At 38.6% G+C, this 19,517-nt stretch overlaps 1 protein-coding gene across 1 annotated transcript; it reads left to right on the plus strand.

Moving 5' to 3' along the window:
• The first annotated feature begins 655 nt into the window (after positions 1–655).
• On the plus strand, positions 656–18,994 carry LOC135727766 (uncharacterized). Its single transcript, XM_065245779.2, has 10 exons — positions 656–716; positions 9,776–10,090; positions 10,202–10,507; positions 11,396–11,455; positions 13,694–13,747; positions 15,839–15,922; positions 16,083–16,108; positions 16,459–16,518; positions 18,390–18,458; positions 18,676–18,994. The coding sequence occupies exons 1-10, from the start codon at positions 656–658 to the stop codon at positions 18,715–18,717; spliced, it is 1,077 nt and encodes a 358-aa protein (XP_065101851.2). The 3' UTR covers positions 18,718–18,994.
• Positions 18,995–19,517: the final 523 nt, after the last annotated feature.

Here is a 19,517-nt window from a genome sequence, read left to right on the forward strand (position 1 = left end):
ATCAAATAACAATACAAAGCTAATAATACAGAACTGTGCAGCTATGTTAAATGTGGTTCTCATGCTGAAAATTCTCACAGTTTAAAACCTCAACAGGCAGATCTCTGCTGTGTTGTTAGGTACAATAATAGCAGAAATAGCTATAGGACTATTTAGGCATTTACAACATTAAAATAATAATAGCATCATTTTTTTAAATAATGCCAAAATATTAAATTATTATATTACAAAACTACAATACAAAGTCAAATAACACAAACACACATACTTGGATTTGAGCTAAAATGGGAAACAAATAAACTACACAACCTTAAAAAGAACCAAGCACAAGGTGCAACATGAGGTGCCCAGAAACTGAGAAACACACACTGTCTGCACGGTCTGTTTTTATTTCAAGCATAATCATGTTACAATGCAAATAGTATGTAAACTTGTATATTATAAAGCAGTTAAGAATTGATACTGCATTATTTATTTTATAAAATATCATTTGCCGTTCCATCGTGCACTGCTATAATCCTATGACGGTTTCGTGGTTTGATGAGTTAACACTCAGTTGCTGATACTAGGTCATAAACCACAGGAAGGGCTAAAATTTTTTTAAAGAAGAGCTGTAAGGACATCATTAAAAGAGAAGCACTAACAGAAACAAATAATGGCTGTTAAGAGACATGTATGTCTGCTGGGACTCATCATTCTCTGCTCACAACTCACAGGTAAAGTAAGATATATTCATACACAAGATCTGTGATGTGAACATCCATCTATTTAATAATCACTAAATTCAGAATCTGGCAGTGAGACGGGAAAGGCATTAGTTTGAACATGTTCAGTTTCATTTTGATGAAAAATCATGCTGTTATGTGATGTGCATGTTGGTATATATATTGTTTTTAATTCACAACACATTTAAATCAATTAATCAATAATTGAAGGTAAAAGATTTACTTTAGAATAGGGGGTCAAATTGACTTTATTAGAAGATATTAGCAAATAATTGGTGGCAGTTCTAAAAGTAATAAGCCATAATTGCTCTCAATATTGCTTTGAATCTTAGAATCTCACAAATATACATTATATACTTTACTTAGTATCTGTATTTGAAACATTTGTTATTAAGTTTTTATTTGTTATTACTTGGTATTAAGTAAATATTGGCTAGTCATACTATTTATGCAGTTAACAATTAATAATTTTCTTACCCATAATTAATTAATTAATTAGTAATGGGTAATATATTCTTACGATATTTTTTAATTAATCATCAATTACTGTCTTATTAATGGTTATTTAGCTGAATATTATTGATAATATAGTATAACTATATACCTAATTATGCCTTAATTAATCCCTTATTAATGAATTATTATGGACCCCTAAAATAAAGTGTTACCGTATATATTATCATATCAGTAAGGAGACTTCATATAAAGTGCCCATACAATATGAGAAGTCATCTATAACAATTAAGTGTAAGATGTTCTAAACAAAACATCATTTTCTTTCTTTTTCAAACTCATTGTGAGCATATTTTGGTTTACTTCCAGTGAAAGGTCAGTTCATAAACAGTATTAATCCAATACTGTTCACAGTGGCGGACCTAGAATTTTTTTATTGGGGTGGCCAGGGGTGGCCAAAACTACACACATTACCCCGTATTAGACAAATATTCCTAACTGTATGCATTACTACATGTTAACATAACGTAAGGGTGAATTTTAAACCTTTCTATTGTATTTCTCATATCTAATTTACTGTCTGTTAAAGGGATATAAAATGTAATGTAATGTAAGATTTCATTTACACCATTTAAAAGTAAATATTCCAATCATTACGTAGACATTTATCATTTGTTTATATGAAACGTATTCGTTAAGTTACAGTTAATTTTTCTGCCGCGTTTCTAAAAGGACTTCATTGAATGAGAGAGAACAGAATGCGTATAATGTTTACTTTCTTAATTTTGTGAAGAGCACACCATAAAATTTTTATTGGGAGTGGATACACACAAAAAAAACTAGACACTTTAATGTTTTAAATGATGTAAATCATATCTGTATGTCCAAAATCCACAGAGTAATCCAAGCCTCTTTGCGCATTGATTGAAAATAAACAAGACGATTATCAGAAAGTGAAAGTAGCGCATTAAATTTGAGGTGGCAACCCGGACAACCCCCTGGCTCCGCCAGTGACTGTTCATGCAAAAAAGTGATTCGTAAAATATTACTACTGTACAATAAAACATCTCAGTTAGATATGTAACCCCCGTTCCCTGAAGGAGGAGAACAGAGACGTCACGTCATAACTGATGAATTGGGAACCGCTTCGCAGAGACCAATCTACTTCGAAACTATTTAAATGACAATGAATTTGGCATGCAGGTATTTGCATCTGCCGGCGCTGTATTTAATGAGAGACAGGTGCAGTACCAAATCAGCTATATTATTTGCTAAGAAAGCCGAACATCAGTGCCCGGCCTGGTAACAGCAATGGAACAGCAAACTGTGGCGACGGGACTTGACGTCTCTGTTTCCTTCCTTCAGTGAACGAGGGTTACATACATAACCTTTTAGTGCCTGCATAAGCCTTCCGCTCTCCAAGCTTACTGCAGAAGGCCGGTCACTACAAGTTCCTTAACCCACGATAGTGATCTAGACGAACTGGGAAACAAACTAGCCTGCCAGAACTAGGAACGCTGCGGAAGCCAACCCCTAAGGTAGTTACGCCGGGTGGCAAAAAATGAAACAACCGACAGGTTGTTCATATAAGACTCTGAACAGTACATGATATGACAGAGACGCAGAGCGGGCTCAGCTAAGGGAAAACATGCTCTAGTAGAATTTACTCCACAGACTATACACACATATGAACCTCACGTAGGGGATACAATGGGGGCGTCTAGCCACACACAGGTTTTCAGAGAATACATCTAGTGAGAGACTGACAGCCGATGCTCCACAACATCGGCCATCAAGGTGATGGAGGAGAGTCAAAAAAGTTTTTTGTGATGTTTTGACCCTTTCAGCATTCCATAATGACACTACAGTGTAGCATCAAAATGAAGCTACAAGCCGACACACGAGCCGAACCTGGGTGTTATCACCGATTTGTGAAGAGAAACCGAGAGGATACCGGCTCGATTCGAACACTATAGAATCTAGTGAACGTGTTAGGTTTTCGCCCAGCAGGCAGCTCTACAAATGTCTGTTAGCGAGGATCCACAAGCCAATGCCCAAGATGATGCCACACTACGTGTTACTGTTAATTTCGTCAGACGAGACGAAACTAAAGACCCCACACACCCTCCCTTCACAGAAGAGGATGTCCGACAGCAGCTGACCAGGTGCAAACCTGGCAAAGCAACAGGGCCAGACGGCATCCCAGCAAAGGTGCTTAAGCTCTGTGCCACACCATCTTTTGGGAATCATATACATCATATAATCATCTAATATATAATCATATAATTAAAATACTGATACTTTTAGAAAAACTGACATAATTATAAATATTATGAACAAACAATTAAGGGTGTCACGATTTCGATTTTAAATCGAAATCGATCGAAATTAAGTCACAGCCTCGATCTTCGAATAAAAAAATGGGATCGTCGATCTGCCACGCCCCCATGTCACGTCCGGTCGGCTTGCCAAGCGGGGAAAAACCTCTCAGATATTTATATTTTAAACACGAGGGATGTATTGCCACAAATCCTTGAAATGCATATCATAAACAGGATTACTACCTACTGATCTGCCTTTAGACAGAGCGCAGCTCTCTGCACGTGCGTGAGAATGAGGCGCCAATGCAAGATGCAGCGGATTATATTTTAAACAAAAGGGATAGTTTGCTTCAGCTCCCATGAAACGCATAAAACTGAACAAATACGTAAGGATTACTACTTTAGTTTATGTTTAGACTTCGGACAGATGTGAGAGCGTGTGCATGTGAGACGTGAAAGTAAGCCCCCCCCCCAAAGCACTTGCAGAATTCTGCAAGACTCTACGAGACAAATTGCCGAATGCCGCGGAGAAAATGGGTGTTTTTAAAGGCCACATCTGTAGGACAGGCACAGTACCCACCCTTTGGAAATCCTCAACCATTGCACCAATCCAAAGAAACCCTGCCCCTCAGAGCCAAACCACTATCGACCAATTGCACTTACACCCATAATTATGAAATGTTTGGAAAAATTAATCCTCCACCTAATCCTGACAACTGTCAGACAACTCCTGGACCCTCATCAATTTAAATAAAGACCCAGATAAGAGATGTAGGATGCGTGGTAGATGGCCTTCTCCATCCTATTCTTCAACATCTACAGACATCTGGAAACTTTGCCTCAGTTCTTTTCATTGACTTCAGTTCGCTTTCAATACAATCCAACGTCACCTGTTCATCAAAAAATCACATCACCTCAACATCCCCTCACCTCTCATTCACAGGATCCATAACTTCCTCAGCAACAGACCGCAAATTGTTAGAATTGGCTCAACAACATCATCAACCAGCATCACCAACAACACTGGTGCCCCACAGGGCTGTGTTCTCAGCCCCTTCCGCTACACCCTGTACACCAATGATTGCTATAGCCCATCACCTGTCACTATTTACTACAAATATACTGATTACATTGCCATAGTAGGATTACTCAACAATAACTCCATCACAGCATATCAGGACTTATCAGGACATCACAGTTCTAATAGTGGTGTCAGAACAAATACCTCCAAAAAAACACAGACAAAACAAAGGAGCTGGTCATTTACACATTCAAATCACCACATGGTTTGAACCATACCCACATCCACGGCCAACCAATCGAACAGGTCAGCAGCTTTAAATACTTGGGACTCATTATAGATAATAAAATAAACTTCAAGGAACATACCACTGCCATTTAGAAACATGCACAACAAAGATTACTTGTAATAGGCAAAATGAAAGCCCTCTCGGTTGCCCCTCACCTATTGCTCCTACTTTACAAAAGCATCATTCAGCCCACCCTGCTGTACTGCTTAACCTGTTTCTACACAATGCTACCTGCAGCTTGCAAAAACAAACTCACTTAAATCACACATATTGTCCTCAAGATTATTACCCCGAATTTCCACCGACTGCGGAGTGGCTGCAGATCAGCTCCGCTGCGTTACGTCTCCGCACTCTGCCGTCCGCCAACACCCACCAGTTCCGTTTTTGTTGCAGAGCGGCTACGTGCTGAAGTGACATGGACCCATGAGGTCTCGCAAATTCACGTGATGATCGCACGATACCTAGTTCTTATGCCCATTATGCCGTTGAATTATGACGTTTTTACAAACCAGCCCAGATCACAACAGGAGATCTCGAGTAGACAGAGCAGAACATCATCAAATCCATCCAAAATTCAAAAAATAAGAAGGATGCTAAAACATTTATATACAGTATGCTCTATCTTTAATGTATTTATTTGAAACTCCCCCTGGCTCTGTTCCTGTCTATTATTTGTTGTTTCTGTATTAATGACTTTATTTGTGTGTGTTTGTAATGTTTGTATTGCAAAGATTTAATAAAAAACACGAGTTCTCGTGAATTCAGGTATGATCACGCGATAAAGTCATGGCTCCGCCCTGCGGAGCTGTCCGGCATCCGTCAAAAATAGAAGCTCTGCGTATTTGTGCCGCAGGGCTGCGGATGGCCGGAGCTGTGACGGATTCGGAGCGCAGTCAGTGGAAACACACACTGACTTGAATGGAAACCGATTGACTCCGCCGCCGTTCCGCAGTGGATCCGCAGCCATTCTGCAGTGGATCCGCAGCCATTCCGCAGTCGGTGGAAATCCGGGGTTAGCCTCCCCACACCCAACCTATCAGACATAAATAACACAGCCATCACATGCCTGGCACATGCAATAATAACTGAAATAGACCTTCTCCTGAGTAAATACAGTACTTCATACTGTTCCCATTCGGTCGCAGATACAGAGCACTTACCTGGACTAAAGCATATTTCAAAAAAAGTTTTGTCCCCAATGCCATCACAGCACTGAACAAACTGTAATACTACCACTCCCCACTTCAGTTACTTTGCAGTTTTTCACATTTGATGTGTTAATGTGTGTTACATGTTCAATGTGTTATTTATATGTGATGTGATCTATCTAAAACTGAATGTCATAATCTTAAGAATATATCTGCTTTTTGTCAATGAGGGTTAAATAATGAACTCTGAAATTCGGGTTCGGCCGAATCTTAGATTTTTTTCCCACCGAACCGAACCCAAAGCTTGCGCTACGCTGGTCGACGTCAGGCGACCGTTTATTACACACATCAGGTGCTGACGTGGAGATAAGTGTTTTTTTTTTTGGTGAGGCTTAGGGGCGTTTCACATTTCGTGGACGCACCTGGAAAAAACTAGCGCATCGCACAGCATCGCTTTCATTGTGCTTTGCAGTCGGGCTATCAAAATGCATCCCCTCCCTGCCCGTAGGGCTATCTTGACTAATAGGAAGGAAAAAATATATTTAAATGCTTATGTATCCTCTCACAGATTTGGATGGGTAATTGTGGTGCATGAAATTCAGGCATTGGGTATTTAAATTGCGTTTGAGCTCACGCTCAAGTTTTACTTTCACTTTCGTGATCGGGTGAGGCCCAGTACAGGAAGCAATCCGTACTGATTTGTCATGGATTTTAGTGCAAATCCTCCAACTTCGTCCTGTCAGTCATTACTATCCTCACGTAAGAAAATAATTAAATCTCTCGCAGCAAGCTTTAAAGTATAGATTGTACGAGCAGTGAAGAGAGTGACTCTGTGCAGAATCGCTCTTGAAGCGACAGTAGCCCCTGTTTTTCTGATCGAAAAAATTATCCAATCTCAAACTGGATGATCCAAACTGTGAGCTTTGTGACCCACCGAACCACTTTTAAATGGTGGGTATATCTGGTGTGGGGAAGAGCAGGAACAGTTGATTTACATGGAAATCCAGTTATTTTGTTTGTTAAAAAACCAACAGCATCAAAACAACAACAAGAATAGCAGATTAAACATTGTGGTTAGAGGCCCTATTGGCTTTGTATTGGCAAAATTTCGGGCTACCAAAACTGAAGAGTGCCTGCCCGAAGGGCTACCAGGGATTTTGAAATTTTGCGAGCCCTGTAATGGAATAAGGATGCGAGTAGGATTCGGTATTCGGTTTCGGTGCATCCCTAATTAAAGGTAAGGTTTCACATTTTGAAAAATGCTAAAGGTAGCCGCCTAGCAATGCAATCACGATCCCACTCTCCAGTCAAATCGCCAGATCAGACGGTCACATCTCATGCAGTACAAAGTGAATAACATTTCCAAAATAACCAACATGTTTACATTAGAATTAGTTAAAGCAACACTATGTAGTTTTTTTTACCTTTAAATGATTTCTCTAAAATTATTTCAGTGATAGAACAACCTTTTAACTGGACAAATTGTACTGTTGCTGCAACCTGAGCAGCCTCCTAGCTGCTACAAGCACACTCTGAAAGTGGCGGTGGAGGGTAGGAAACACAGCCCCGCCCCTCCCCCTGCCTGCAGAAGAGTGTCTGATACCAGGCACTGTTGCGCTTTTCAACCACATGGGGGAGCTGTAAGTAATTTTTACATGGAAACTACATAGTGTTGCTTTAAAGTACACGTTCGGTTGTTTAGACGTAGTAACTTTATCGTTACGCTAATCCGTAAACGAACACAAATTTCATAAGCAACACAATGTTTCAAAGTAGAATATCTGAATCCATCTCAATCCAAACATATCGCGTACCTACCTTACCAAAATAAACAGTGCAATGACCCTTTCAGACTCTTTGCCTCCTGCAGCTGTTTGCATCTCGTGGTAAAGCAGTAAAGTTACCGATGTTCATTTGGGTTTTTGCTCTTTGCTGATCCAGGCAGTTTTTGATGCTGTTGTTATAAAATATGTCTTTCGTTTTGTTGCTCCTGTGCAGGTTGTCAATTCAGCAGAAAAGTTTGCCATTCTCACTGTTCACAGACAGGAGGTGAGCGCACGTCAACTCGCGATGACGTATGGTGTCTGCGTGGACTCGCTGCTCGGTGGGCATTCAAATTACGTTTACGTATGAGGGACTAAAAAGGCAACGTCCGGTCGGACCGAAATCTATGATTGGTTGAACATTTTTTGGTCCTATGCCTTTCACAGATGACATAAATTTCTACAGTTACATTTAAACAACTTAACACAGTGATTGCTATCAGGATGTGAGGAGACTTTTAACCACCATAACTAAAAATGTTTCAGGATCAAATCAGTTACCCTACCTTTAATACAGGGGTTCTCAAAGTCCGGACTCCGGTCCGGATCCGGACCCGACGGGAACTTGATCCGGACCCGCGTCCACTTCATAGTACAAGTGCATTAATTTCCATGTGATTGATTAAATGTGTGCATTTGCTACTTTACAAATGCATATTAAACTTGTAAACCATTCGTTTAGTTTTCTTTTCTTTTTAGATTTAAGAGTAGTCCTGGTCCGAAAATAAAACGAGTTATTCAAAACTTTCCTGTGTCACGCTGTAGCCATCACACCCAGATTATGCACAGCTACTTCATGTACTGTGGCTTTTGATCATTAAGTCCTTATCAATCTGAAATCACTGTTGGTTTGAGTCGTTTAAAACATGCATTTGAAAAAGCAACACTCGTCAAACATAATCTTTATACATATTCTTTATTATCATGAAAATACCTGAAAAGGTTTGAAGAACAGCAATATAAATATAACCTTAAGACATTTCCTGGAGCTGCGTGTGTCTTGTTCTTCGTCTGCAGCGCATATTAAGTTTCTGCCCGAGAGCGCCCCCTGGCTTTTGGATGTAGCGGTATTTCACCGTAATTCATTGAGAAGCATAGCAAGCATGTTGTGTCGAAGTCTGTTCCCCCTATTTTTCCCTTCAGTGTAGTGTTTTTTATAGCGTTTTTATCACGTTATAAGTTTTATTATTTATATATTTAAAGTTTTAAATAAAGATCTATATGTGTGCATTTCTGTAATGTATCTGTATTGTTCTTAATGGTAAGTCAATTATTTTTACAGTATGAATCATATTATATGTATAATATATATTTATTATGTATGCAAACATAACATTTAAAAACAACCAGTAAAGAAAAAAAAAGAAAAAGACAGGCTATATTTTAAAAGAAATACCCTAATAGAAAACTGTCAAATGTATGAAATATTTAATAAATTGTATTATAAAATACATGATATTATTGCCTTTTAGTATAACCAATTCAAATCTTTAATCTTTCTAAATGTAACGTGATGAAAACGCTATAAAAACACTACACTAAAGGGAAACATAGGGGGAACTGAGTTTGACACAACAAGCATCATCAGCCAATTTATAGGTGCACCCCTAATTTTGGTCAGTGTCTCTGCCTACCAACCACACTTTTTTTGCCATGGTTTATGCATCTGATGGAAAACAAACAGTGCCATTTCTCTCATTAGGTTGCTCTGTATCTTGCACCTGGTTACTTTTGGCATATTTCTTGTGTTTATGTTTAAAAAATGTTTTTACTTTAAATGCAAAATACACTTGTTATGTTTTTCCCAAACCATTTGTGTTGATTTGTTATATAAACAAATGATTTACATAAAGTTATTACTATGCTTGACAATTTTTGTAGTAACCATTTTTTCCGGACCTATGAAAATGATGAGAATTCAGATTTGGACCTTTGAATGTAAACTTTGAGAACCCCTGCTTTAATATATAAACAACCTAATCCACTGTGTTTCAGGCGTGACTGCAGTGACTCATGTGTTCAGAAGTTCTGGTGAAAATGTCGCTCTGCCCTGTATTAATGCTCTTTCTAACTGCACTTCAACTACATGGAACTACAACAATCATAGTTCATCAGCTGCAGTAGAACTGATTCATGGAGGAATAAAGAAGAATAACACAGAGAGAGCTGAGAGACTGAGTCTGGGGTCTGACTGCTCTCTGAACATCTATAAAACAACAGAAGATGATCATGGACAATACACCTGCAGACAATATGTGAATAGACAACAACATGGAAATGATGCACAGATTTTTCTACATGTTCTTTATTGTGAGTGTTTCTGTTCATTTATATAAATAAATGTCCCCATTAAGTCTCATGTTTCAATAATAATAATAATAATAATAATAATAATAATAAAGTCTATAATTTCTGTTTCAGTTTCTCCATCATCAACACAGACTGAGATGAGATCAGGCAGCTCGGTGACTCTCACCTGTCAGTTGTTTTTATATGAAGACTTTTGTAAGCGTTTTATTCATTCTGAGGATCTTCAGCTGTTCTGGGTGAATCAGGCTGATGTTAATCTGCTGAGCGACTCCAGATATCAGATAGTATCACCAGGACCCTGTATCATCACTCTGACTACAATACTCCTGAATGAAGACAACAACACAGAGTGGAGATGTTTGGTTAAAATGAAGAATGAGATTAAGACCTCAGTCAGCTATACTGTCAGGTTTACAGGTAAGAAATCTAAATTTAACTAAAAAAATTTAAGAACACTGTCAAGACGAGTCATGTCAGCACATATGAACTTCCTTTAAAAAAATTAAAATCTATTAAATTTTCTTTACAAAACACTGAATTACACTTTGCGTGCATGTAGGGCAAATGCTTAGAACTTCCAGTGTTGCTTTAAAATATTCAAATGGATGCTTTCTTGTTCCTCCAGTCTGTGACCCAGATGCATCCTAATACCTCAAAAGGTCCTAATACAGACAAAAAGATTTTAGCCTGATTTTGGTGTGATTTATCAGTCATAGTGTATTGTACAAGCAATAGCAAAGACGCCTTAGCAACCCAGTGAGTTCAGGAATTATCATTCATTGATATTTTATAAGCTCGTTTACAAAAATCTCAACAAAGAGGTGCTCTTCCAACATTTCCCTTATTTAAATTAGTTTTGTAACATACAGTTTTTGAGAGTAAGTCCATGTTGCAGGCAGCCCATGCCCCATGCCAGTGCTCATGCAGTCTCCGTTTCATGTTTTGGACTGACATTTAAAACCCTTACAAAAATGTACCATGGTAAAACCATTGAAAACATAAGTTTACCATTGTCTTGCTAGTAACCATAGTATAACAATTATATTATGGTAATACAAATTAATTCCAATTTATTCCACTGAAACTGTATGACTACTTTAACTGTAAAAATATGGTAAATTTTACACAAGGGAATTATCAACATTTCACATTCTAGGCGAAGATAATATCAATCTAGTCAGACTATAGATAAACATAAACACATTTCATAGGTTCTGTTATAAAATAATGCATGTTCTTGTATAATTTTATTGTCTCACATTATGATTCAGCTAAATTACCATATATTCATATCTTTCAATCTAGCATCAGCTACAGCAACAAACTCTAAAATAACTTCAAGTCCTCCTGCATCATTACCCCCTGGTACGTAAAGTATTTATCTGTCCCCCTTTTGTTTGCAGTGTCAGTTGATTCGTTTCTGTTGTTGTTCAGGGACAGAGCTGATAACAAACATGTTTTATTCATTTTAAACAGACTTTCCTATTCATGTCACTTCTTTGACCATCAGCAACATAACTTTAAATACTTTAACTTTTAGTTATGTTTTAATTTTCTGCATTACACATACACATCATTACCTGCAGATGACTCTCAACACCACAGCAATAACATTACCAACTAAAAACACAATGCTCTAAATAAAACATATAAAGGAATGAATCTTACTGAATGTTCCGTAAAGCTGGCTACGGCCATTTGTGTATATATTGGCCCATATTGATAGGATAGCATCTTGCATTTGATGGAGTTTTGTGGGATGCACATCCAGGCCAGAAGCTCCTGTTCCACCACATCCCAAAGATGCTCTATTGGGTTGATATCTGGTGACTGTGGGGGCCATTTTAGTACAGCGAACTCATTGTCATGTTCAAGAAACCAATCTGAAATGATTTGAGCTTTGTGACATGGTGCATTATCCTGCTGGAAGAAGCCATCAGAGGATGGATACATGGTGGTCATAAAGGAATGGACATGGTCAGAAACAATGCTCAGGTACGCCGTGATATTTAAACAATGCCCAATTGGCACTAAGGCGCCTAAAGTGTGCCAAGAAAACATCCCCCAGACCATTACACCACCACCACCAGCCTGCACAGTGGTAACAAGGCATGATGGATCCATGTTCTCATTCTGCTTACGCCAAATTCTGACTCTACCATCTGAATGTCTCAACAGAAAGCGAGACTCGGCACACCAGGGAACATTTTTCCAGTCTTCAACTGTCCAATTTTGGTGAGCTCGTGCAAATTGTAGCCTCTTTTTCCTATTTGTAGTGGAGATGAGTGGTACCCGGTGGGGTCTTCTGCTGTTGTAGCCCATCTGCCTCAAGGTTGTGCGTGTTGTGGCTTCACAAATGCTTTGCTGCATACCTCGGTTGTAACAAGTAGTTATTTCAGTCAAAGCTGCTCTTCTATCAGCTTGAATCAGTCAGCCCATTCTCCTCTGACCTCTACCATCAACAAGGCATTTTCGCCCACAGGACTGCCACATACTGGATGCTTTTCCTTTTCCACACCATTCTTTGTAAACCCTAGAAATGGTTGTGCGTGAAAATCCCAGTAACTGAGCAGATTGTGAAATAATCAGACTGGCCTGTCTAGCACCAACAACCATGCCACGCTGAAAATCGCTTAAATCACCTTTCTTTCCTATTCTTACATTCAGTTTGGAGTTCAGGAGATTGTCTTGACCAGGACCCACCCCTAAATGCATTGAAGCAACTGCAATGTGATTGGTTGATTAGATAATTGCAATAATGAGTAATTGAGCTGTTCCTAATAATCCTATAGGTGAGTGTATATTTATATGTCCTATTAACAGACGAGTCAAAAATTTTACCAGGAAAACAGACAGAACACCGTCTGTGTAACTTATTTTAAATAAAATTAAAAATAACTTTTTATGCTTTTACGAAACTGTTACCATATGTAACAGAGGCCAGCAAGTGTAAGTAAAATTCACTCCCCTAACTCAAGATGTGCTCTAGCGACAGAGACAGTGGCCTTAACCTCCTTGTTAGAGCAGCAGACTCCCATGCCAGACTGATTGGCGGTTCAAATATTGCTTGGGGTAGGTTTGAATAGGGCCGATTATAGTGGTGCCGTGACCCAGATGACAGTGAGGTTTAAGCCTGAAGTATAGTTAAGTTTTTACCCTTATGCAAGGGAGTATGTACAGTGTGTCTGAGACAAATTTTGTCATCTCAATAGTACGTGTATATGACAGGTTTTGTACATGTAGGTTGCACATGCACATACAGGAGTATGCAGTATGTAGGCCAAGGAGAGGTATTGCATTTTGTTGCAATGCACATGTGTCTCATGTCTCTGTAAACATACGAGTCAAATAAACTATGCTTTGCAAGGCTATGGAATAGATGCGTGTACACTCGTGCACACGTAAAGACAAACTATACTCCAGGCTTTAGAGGGGTAAGTGTAATGGAGGCCAGCTAGTCTGTGAAAGCTGTGCAGTGAGTAAACCTCTCTCCCTGACCTCAAAAGTACAAAAAAATCTCAAGACAGCAACATCAGAACTATGTGGTTTTCATTAGAAATAGGAAGAATATTGTCTTGACTAAGTTTATTTGACATCTTCCAGATGGTGGTGGCACTGGAGGCAGTGATAGTAAAATTGACCAGCAACCGGATAAAGGTACTCTGTGCATGTGTGTGTGTGTGTGTGCGTGTGTGTGCGCGCGCGCGTGTGTGTGACTGTTTACTAAGATTAACATTTCAAATTATAACTATCATTTAAATCATGCATAGTATAACATTTTTGTTGAGTTAGAATTAGTTGATGTACCTACAGAGCCGGCGCCAGACCATAACTAACAGGGGGGCACTCGGCTTCCAACGGGGGGCACGCAATAGCAACAATAACTTGCAAAAACAAGACATTAAAACAACAAATACAGCAAGCACACACTCATACAACTGGTACAGACTGTCAGCTCATTTCCCGTATAAAGTGCAAAAGACCACAAACTATGCGCAAAACTATTGAACTTCGACCGCGGCGTGAGCGCAAGCTGAGCTCCGCTGCGCTCGCGCTCACTCGACGCAACAACAAACCGCCCTCGCGCGGCGCAAGCCATTGAAATGAATGAGTTTCATAGTGCAGCGCGTCCTAGCTTTAAAAAAGCCGCTTTACCATAATCACGTCGTAATGCAGTTAACGGTCTATAGCCACACTTCACATTAAGCTTACGTAATTTAAAACAACGCTAACTTACCTTTGAAATAGCTGAAGACGGCGTGTAAGAACAATAGACTTCCTTAAAAAAGTGTCCTGTAGATTTGTTAATTCCACCTCAACCTCTAATCTCTGAGTTTGAGCCAGTCTGTGTTTGCATGAAGATGGAGCAGGCGGTGCTGGTTCATTCTAAATGTTCTAATATCCATATTTTACACGATCCATAAAATGCCGCGAAAAAACACGTTGCTAGTATCAAGTCACAAATGCTAAAGACGTAAGATGGGTGAGTCGCGGCAATACATCCAATCAGAGAAACTGGTCTATTTTAATTAAAGAAAACATATATCAACTATATTTTCCTCATTTGATTACATTACAAGTCATGAAACATTCAATGTTTAATTTATTTTAATTATTCTATATATATTTTAAAGTAATTAAAAACTTTGTAGGGGGGCACAACAACCTGTTCGGGGGGGCACTGCCCGCGAATGCCCCCCATGACGCCGGCCCTGTGTACCTATTGCATTATATTTCATGTTCTTGCAGATGAGTTAAAGAAGAAGATTTAGTTTAAGACAAATTCACATTATTCAGTCACTAGTTTTGGTCTGCAGAGTAGATTCTTTCAGCAAAAATGGTTCTCTTTTTAAAGGAGTGCTCTCTTTTAAAATGCCAAATTTTGCTGCTCTACACATTGGAGTCCACTTTCAGTAAAACACAAATTTTTTTATCCATGCGTAGCAACAGATGGTTTTGGTGTTAGAGAAAAGCTTGTGAACTGCATTTAAAGACTTTCTTAGTGAAAAATCTCTAAACTCCTTTGCAAAGCATTACAACGTCCAGCTTTGTAACAAGGAGATCCTGGTTCTGATCCTGGTGACACAAAAAAGAGGGTACTACCTCTGACATCATGTGTTTACAAGCTCTTTAATCCTGAGCTTCGTTCCTTACTTGTGAGTGGTCTACATACATGACTTAGACTATAAACACTAGGATGGTCATTGGTTGTTTTAATAAAGACAAATCTCAGAAATACTCTCTGATATTCAAATAAACAGACAGAAAAAGATAGAAAGATAGACAGAAGTATTATAACAAAGTATGGAAATATCCTCAAGTAAAGGAACTAAACACAAGCAACAAGATGACACTACCGTAAAGTGGAGGGGTCAGAAATGTGTAGTTATGTCTGGTTATTTGGTGTTTAATACACAATTATATACAAAGTATACATATTGCATAAAACCATGTTATCAATACCTTTTCCCAACCTCTCTCCATTAGCCCCCTGATGTTTTCGAATTCTAGAAACATCCTTGTTTATATCTATGCAGTTAAATGTACCACTTGGCATTGAAATTGTCTACTTCTTTAGCCATGCAGAAGTTATGTGCTTGATTCAGGGAGCACACATACTATAAATGTATACTTTAAATGCAAGTGATTTTGAAATTAAATTGCCTGCCAAATGTAAAATTAAGTAATTTTCATGTTGTCTTGTGTCTGAATCCTTGTCTGAGGCTCTTTATCTTGTGTGTTTCTCAGTGACTGTGATTGTTCCAGTAATTGCTGTAGTAGTTTTTCTCTTTGCTGTTGTCCTTCTTCTGGCGATTTGGAAAAAAAGAGCAAGTGAGTTTACATATCCTACCAATACAGATTACACATTAGTTTAGGTTGTGTCATCACAGCAGTCAAATATTGTCAAATTCCTTTAAATTATATGTGAGATTTTATTGATCTGAAATATTTCGTAAATATCCCTATTACATGAGGCACATTTATTTTTCAGATAGAAGAAAATCTAATAACTCTGTGGTGAGTATAATCATGGGTTGATCCAAGACAATATCCATTTTACAAGGTAGTTACTTTGTACAACCAAATTTGCACATTTTAGTGTACACATTGTCACCTAGGGTTTAGGGACGGGGTTGGAGGGGGGGTATTGTTGTTGTTTTTTCTAATAATTGGACATTCTGTTGGATTTACTTCCTACAAACTCAAACAAATAATCCTTGTTAAATGCATACAAATCTCTTTTCAAATTCTCTTAAGATTAGGTTGGTTATCTAGCTATCACCAATGTCCATTGTTATTACTAAATTGTGTTGGATGAAATAATCTGATACATTGTGTATTTGTACTTTCTCTTGTCTATACTGTAGGTCACAGATAAAGATGACAATAATGGAAACAATGACACAATCGACATTTCCATTCCTCTTGTGAGTGAACAATGTGATTCATTTCTAGTAAACTTAAAGGAATAGTCTACTCATTTTCAATATTAAAATATGTTATTACCTTAACTAAGAAGAGTTGATACATTCCTCTATCATCTTAGTGCGTGCACGTAAGCGCTGGGGCGCGCTGCTACACTTCGATAGCATTTAGCTTAGCCCCATTCATTCAATGGTACCACTCAGAGATAAAGTTAGAAGTGACCAAACACGAGCAAGATTGGTGGTACAAAATAAAACGTAGTGCTTTTCTAAGCGGATTTAAAAGAGGAACTATATTGTATGGCGGAACAGCACTTTTGGGAGTACTTCAACTCGCCTGAAAAATCCGCTCCCCTTCTCCCTCTCATAATGGGAGAGGGAGAGTGTTATGCTGCATTTACACCAACTGCGGTAGAGGCGTGAAGCATGAATGATTTCAATGTTAAGTCAATGTGAAGACGCGTTGACGCGCGTCAGGAGGTCCAGCGGCGCGGAAGAGGCTTTCGGCGCGGTGCGGAAGACGCGTTTCCGCCTCATTCGCGCGTGAAGCTCGCACGAAAGGCGCAAATTGAGCGTTGTGCGCTGTACGCGCAAATTGTGCTTTGTATATTTTGCGGTTTACGCGAATTTGCGGCTGACGCCCGAGTTGAAAAATTTGAACTTTGGCAGAATTTCGCGCCGCGTTAACCAATAAGGAGCCTGCCTGCTGCTGTGGTGGCAGCCCCGCCCGGAGTCACTCACTCAACCAAGGCTTGATTTTGTCTGTGCGCAGTCACCCAGAGCTATACGACACAAGTTCTTATTTCTATAGAGGAGACAGGAATAAAAAGGACCTCGCTTGGAAAAGTGTCAGTAAGGACTTTGCGCAACCTGTTAAGTTGTAATACACACTTCACTTTTGAGTCACGTGGCGTTTATCGACCCACGCCGTTTATTTTCCCCCTATAGTAAGGTTACCAAATACAAACTGGTAACTCTCTCAATAAATGCACAGTCAACATAAGTCATCCTACAAACAGACAACCGCATAGCACTTGCCCCTCCCACAAGAAGCGGAGTTTGCCTCTGACGCGCGTCAAATGCTTGCTTTTTCCGCGCGTCTACTCCGCTCTACACGCGCAAATGCATCCAAATTGTTCAAGCGGCAAACCACGCGTGGTAGACGCGATTTTGACGCCCAAAACGCGTTTGGTGTAAACTCAGCATTACTGCGCCGAGTCGAAGTACTCCCAAAAGTGCTGTTCCGCCATACAATACAGTTCCTCTTTTAAATCCCCTTAGAAAAGCGCCACGTTTTATTTTGTACCACCAAACTTGCTCGTATAACTACTCGTCTTAAATAGGAAAAACGTTGATGTGTATGGTCACTTCTAACTTTAACTCTGAGTGGTACCATTGAATGAATGGGGCTAAGCTAAATGCTATCGAAGTATCGCAGCGGACCCCAGCGCTTACGTGCACGCACTAAGATGATAGAGGGATGTATCAACTCTTCTTAGTTAAGGTAATAACATATTTTAATATTGAAAATGAGTAGACTATTCCTTTAAGGATTAACAAGATACGTACACAGTTTTTATTTACTATTGGGGTCCTTTTTTGTGTCTTACGTTGTAACAGTCATGTCAGTATAATACATTTTCAAAAAACTTGCAGATAAAATTGCCATAACCAAATATACTCTCTCCCGTCTTACCACATTTGTGTCATCCTAACAATCTTTCTTTGAAGATTTTAACACAGAGGAATTTCATTTATTTTCACCCACCTGAGCATGTGTTAATAATAACTTGTAGTACAAAGCAGTGACTCATGGGTCTTTTATACTCCTCATAACTATGTCCCTCAAATACATTACGTTTATTTATGTTTAGGATGAGAAAGATGATGTGACTTATTCAGATGTGATCACTTCCAGTAAAACACTAGCTATAAAAAACAATGTAAGTAGAGATCCCCACATTCCCACACCCTGAAAATTACTGCATATCTGTCCTTCTTCTTCCTTCAGTTATGTACAAAAGTTAACACTGTACACAAACATCAGTTTTCATAATGAACAGATCTTATATATTTGTATATTAAAACATTCAGTGCTAACAATAATATATTTAACATCTGTGGATTAAATCTTTGTCAATTTCTCTTATGGTCATTCAGGTTCCTTCTGCTGATAATGTGACTTATGCTGCCCTCAGATGAGAAAAAGTTGAAGTCCAAGACAACAGGAGCAAACTTTATGCCTCCGTTAAAACCCCTCGTAAATACATAAAAAAGGCCAAACTTAAAAAAGTGGGTTTTAGTCAATCGCATTGTAAATATAAAAATGTAAGTTGTTTAAACATACACATTTGAGTGGTGATTTTGTTGTGGTTTAACAAGGTTGTTTAGTGGCTTGAGATGCAGTTATGAATTAAGATGTATATGATCTACTGGGATTACTTTCTTCTGTTATTTCATAATATATATATTTTTTGTTTGTAGAATCTGGTTTACTATGCATACACAGATTGGTTTTGCCATGGCTGGTTTGTCGTTTAGCAGATGTTTCTATCAAAGTAACAGACTTATTACAGTGATGACCCCTTGAAGTAACCTAGGATGCAACATTAAGAAACAGGAAAACTAAAAGCAATATGCCCCAGCCAGTAACGTTCAACATAGAAAAAGTAGGTGTGTGTATTGTCCCTGAAAAAGGGGAAAAGTTATTATGCGCATCAGTGCACTTACATTTGCAATATCCATGATAAGCAGTAGGGGGCAGTAAGATTGAATGAATGATAAGATGTGATTTATTAATAGTATAGGAGACTGTGGAAGTGTTAAGATGTGTTAAGACTGGAAATGAGTAAAGATACCGCTCTGTTGACCTGTCGCCAGTTGCATAAACTTTTAGGACTAGTCTTTAAAGTTAATCATGATTTTGTTTCTTCAAGACTGAACATAACTGTTTAAAGTGCAAGGTAGATTGGTTTAATTTAAATCTAAATAATAAGATTGAT

This window comes from Paramisgurnus dabryanus, chromosome 13 (genome assembly GCF_030506205.2).
Source record: "Paramisgurnus dabryanus chromosome 13, PD_genome_1.1, whole genome shotgun sequence".
Lineage (NCBI taxonomy): Eukaryota > Metazoa > Chordata > Actinopteri > Cypriniformes > Cobitidae > Paramisgurnus > Paramisgurnus dabryanus.

Excerpts from the sequence above, each read along its gene's own strand:
- LOC135727766 (XM_065245779.2), top strand. The coding sequence starts at position 656 with ATGGCTGTTAAGAGACATGTATGTCTGCTGGGACTCATCATTCTCTGC. Across the intron at positions 10,508-11,395 it reads CTATACTGTCAGGTTTACAG|CATCAGCTACAGCAACAAAC; the intron begins GTAAGAAATCTA and ends CTTTCAATCTAG. Across the intron at positions 18,459-18,675 it reads CACTAGCTATAAAAAACAAT|GTTCCTTCTGCTGATAATGT; the intron begins GTAAGTAGAGAT and ends ATGGTCATTCAG.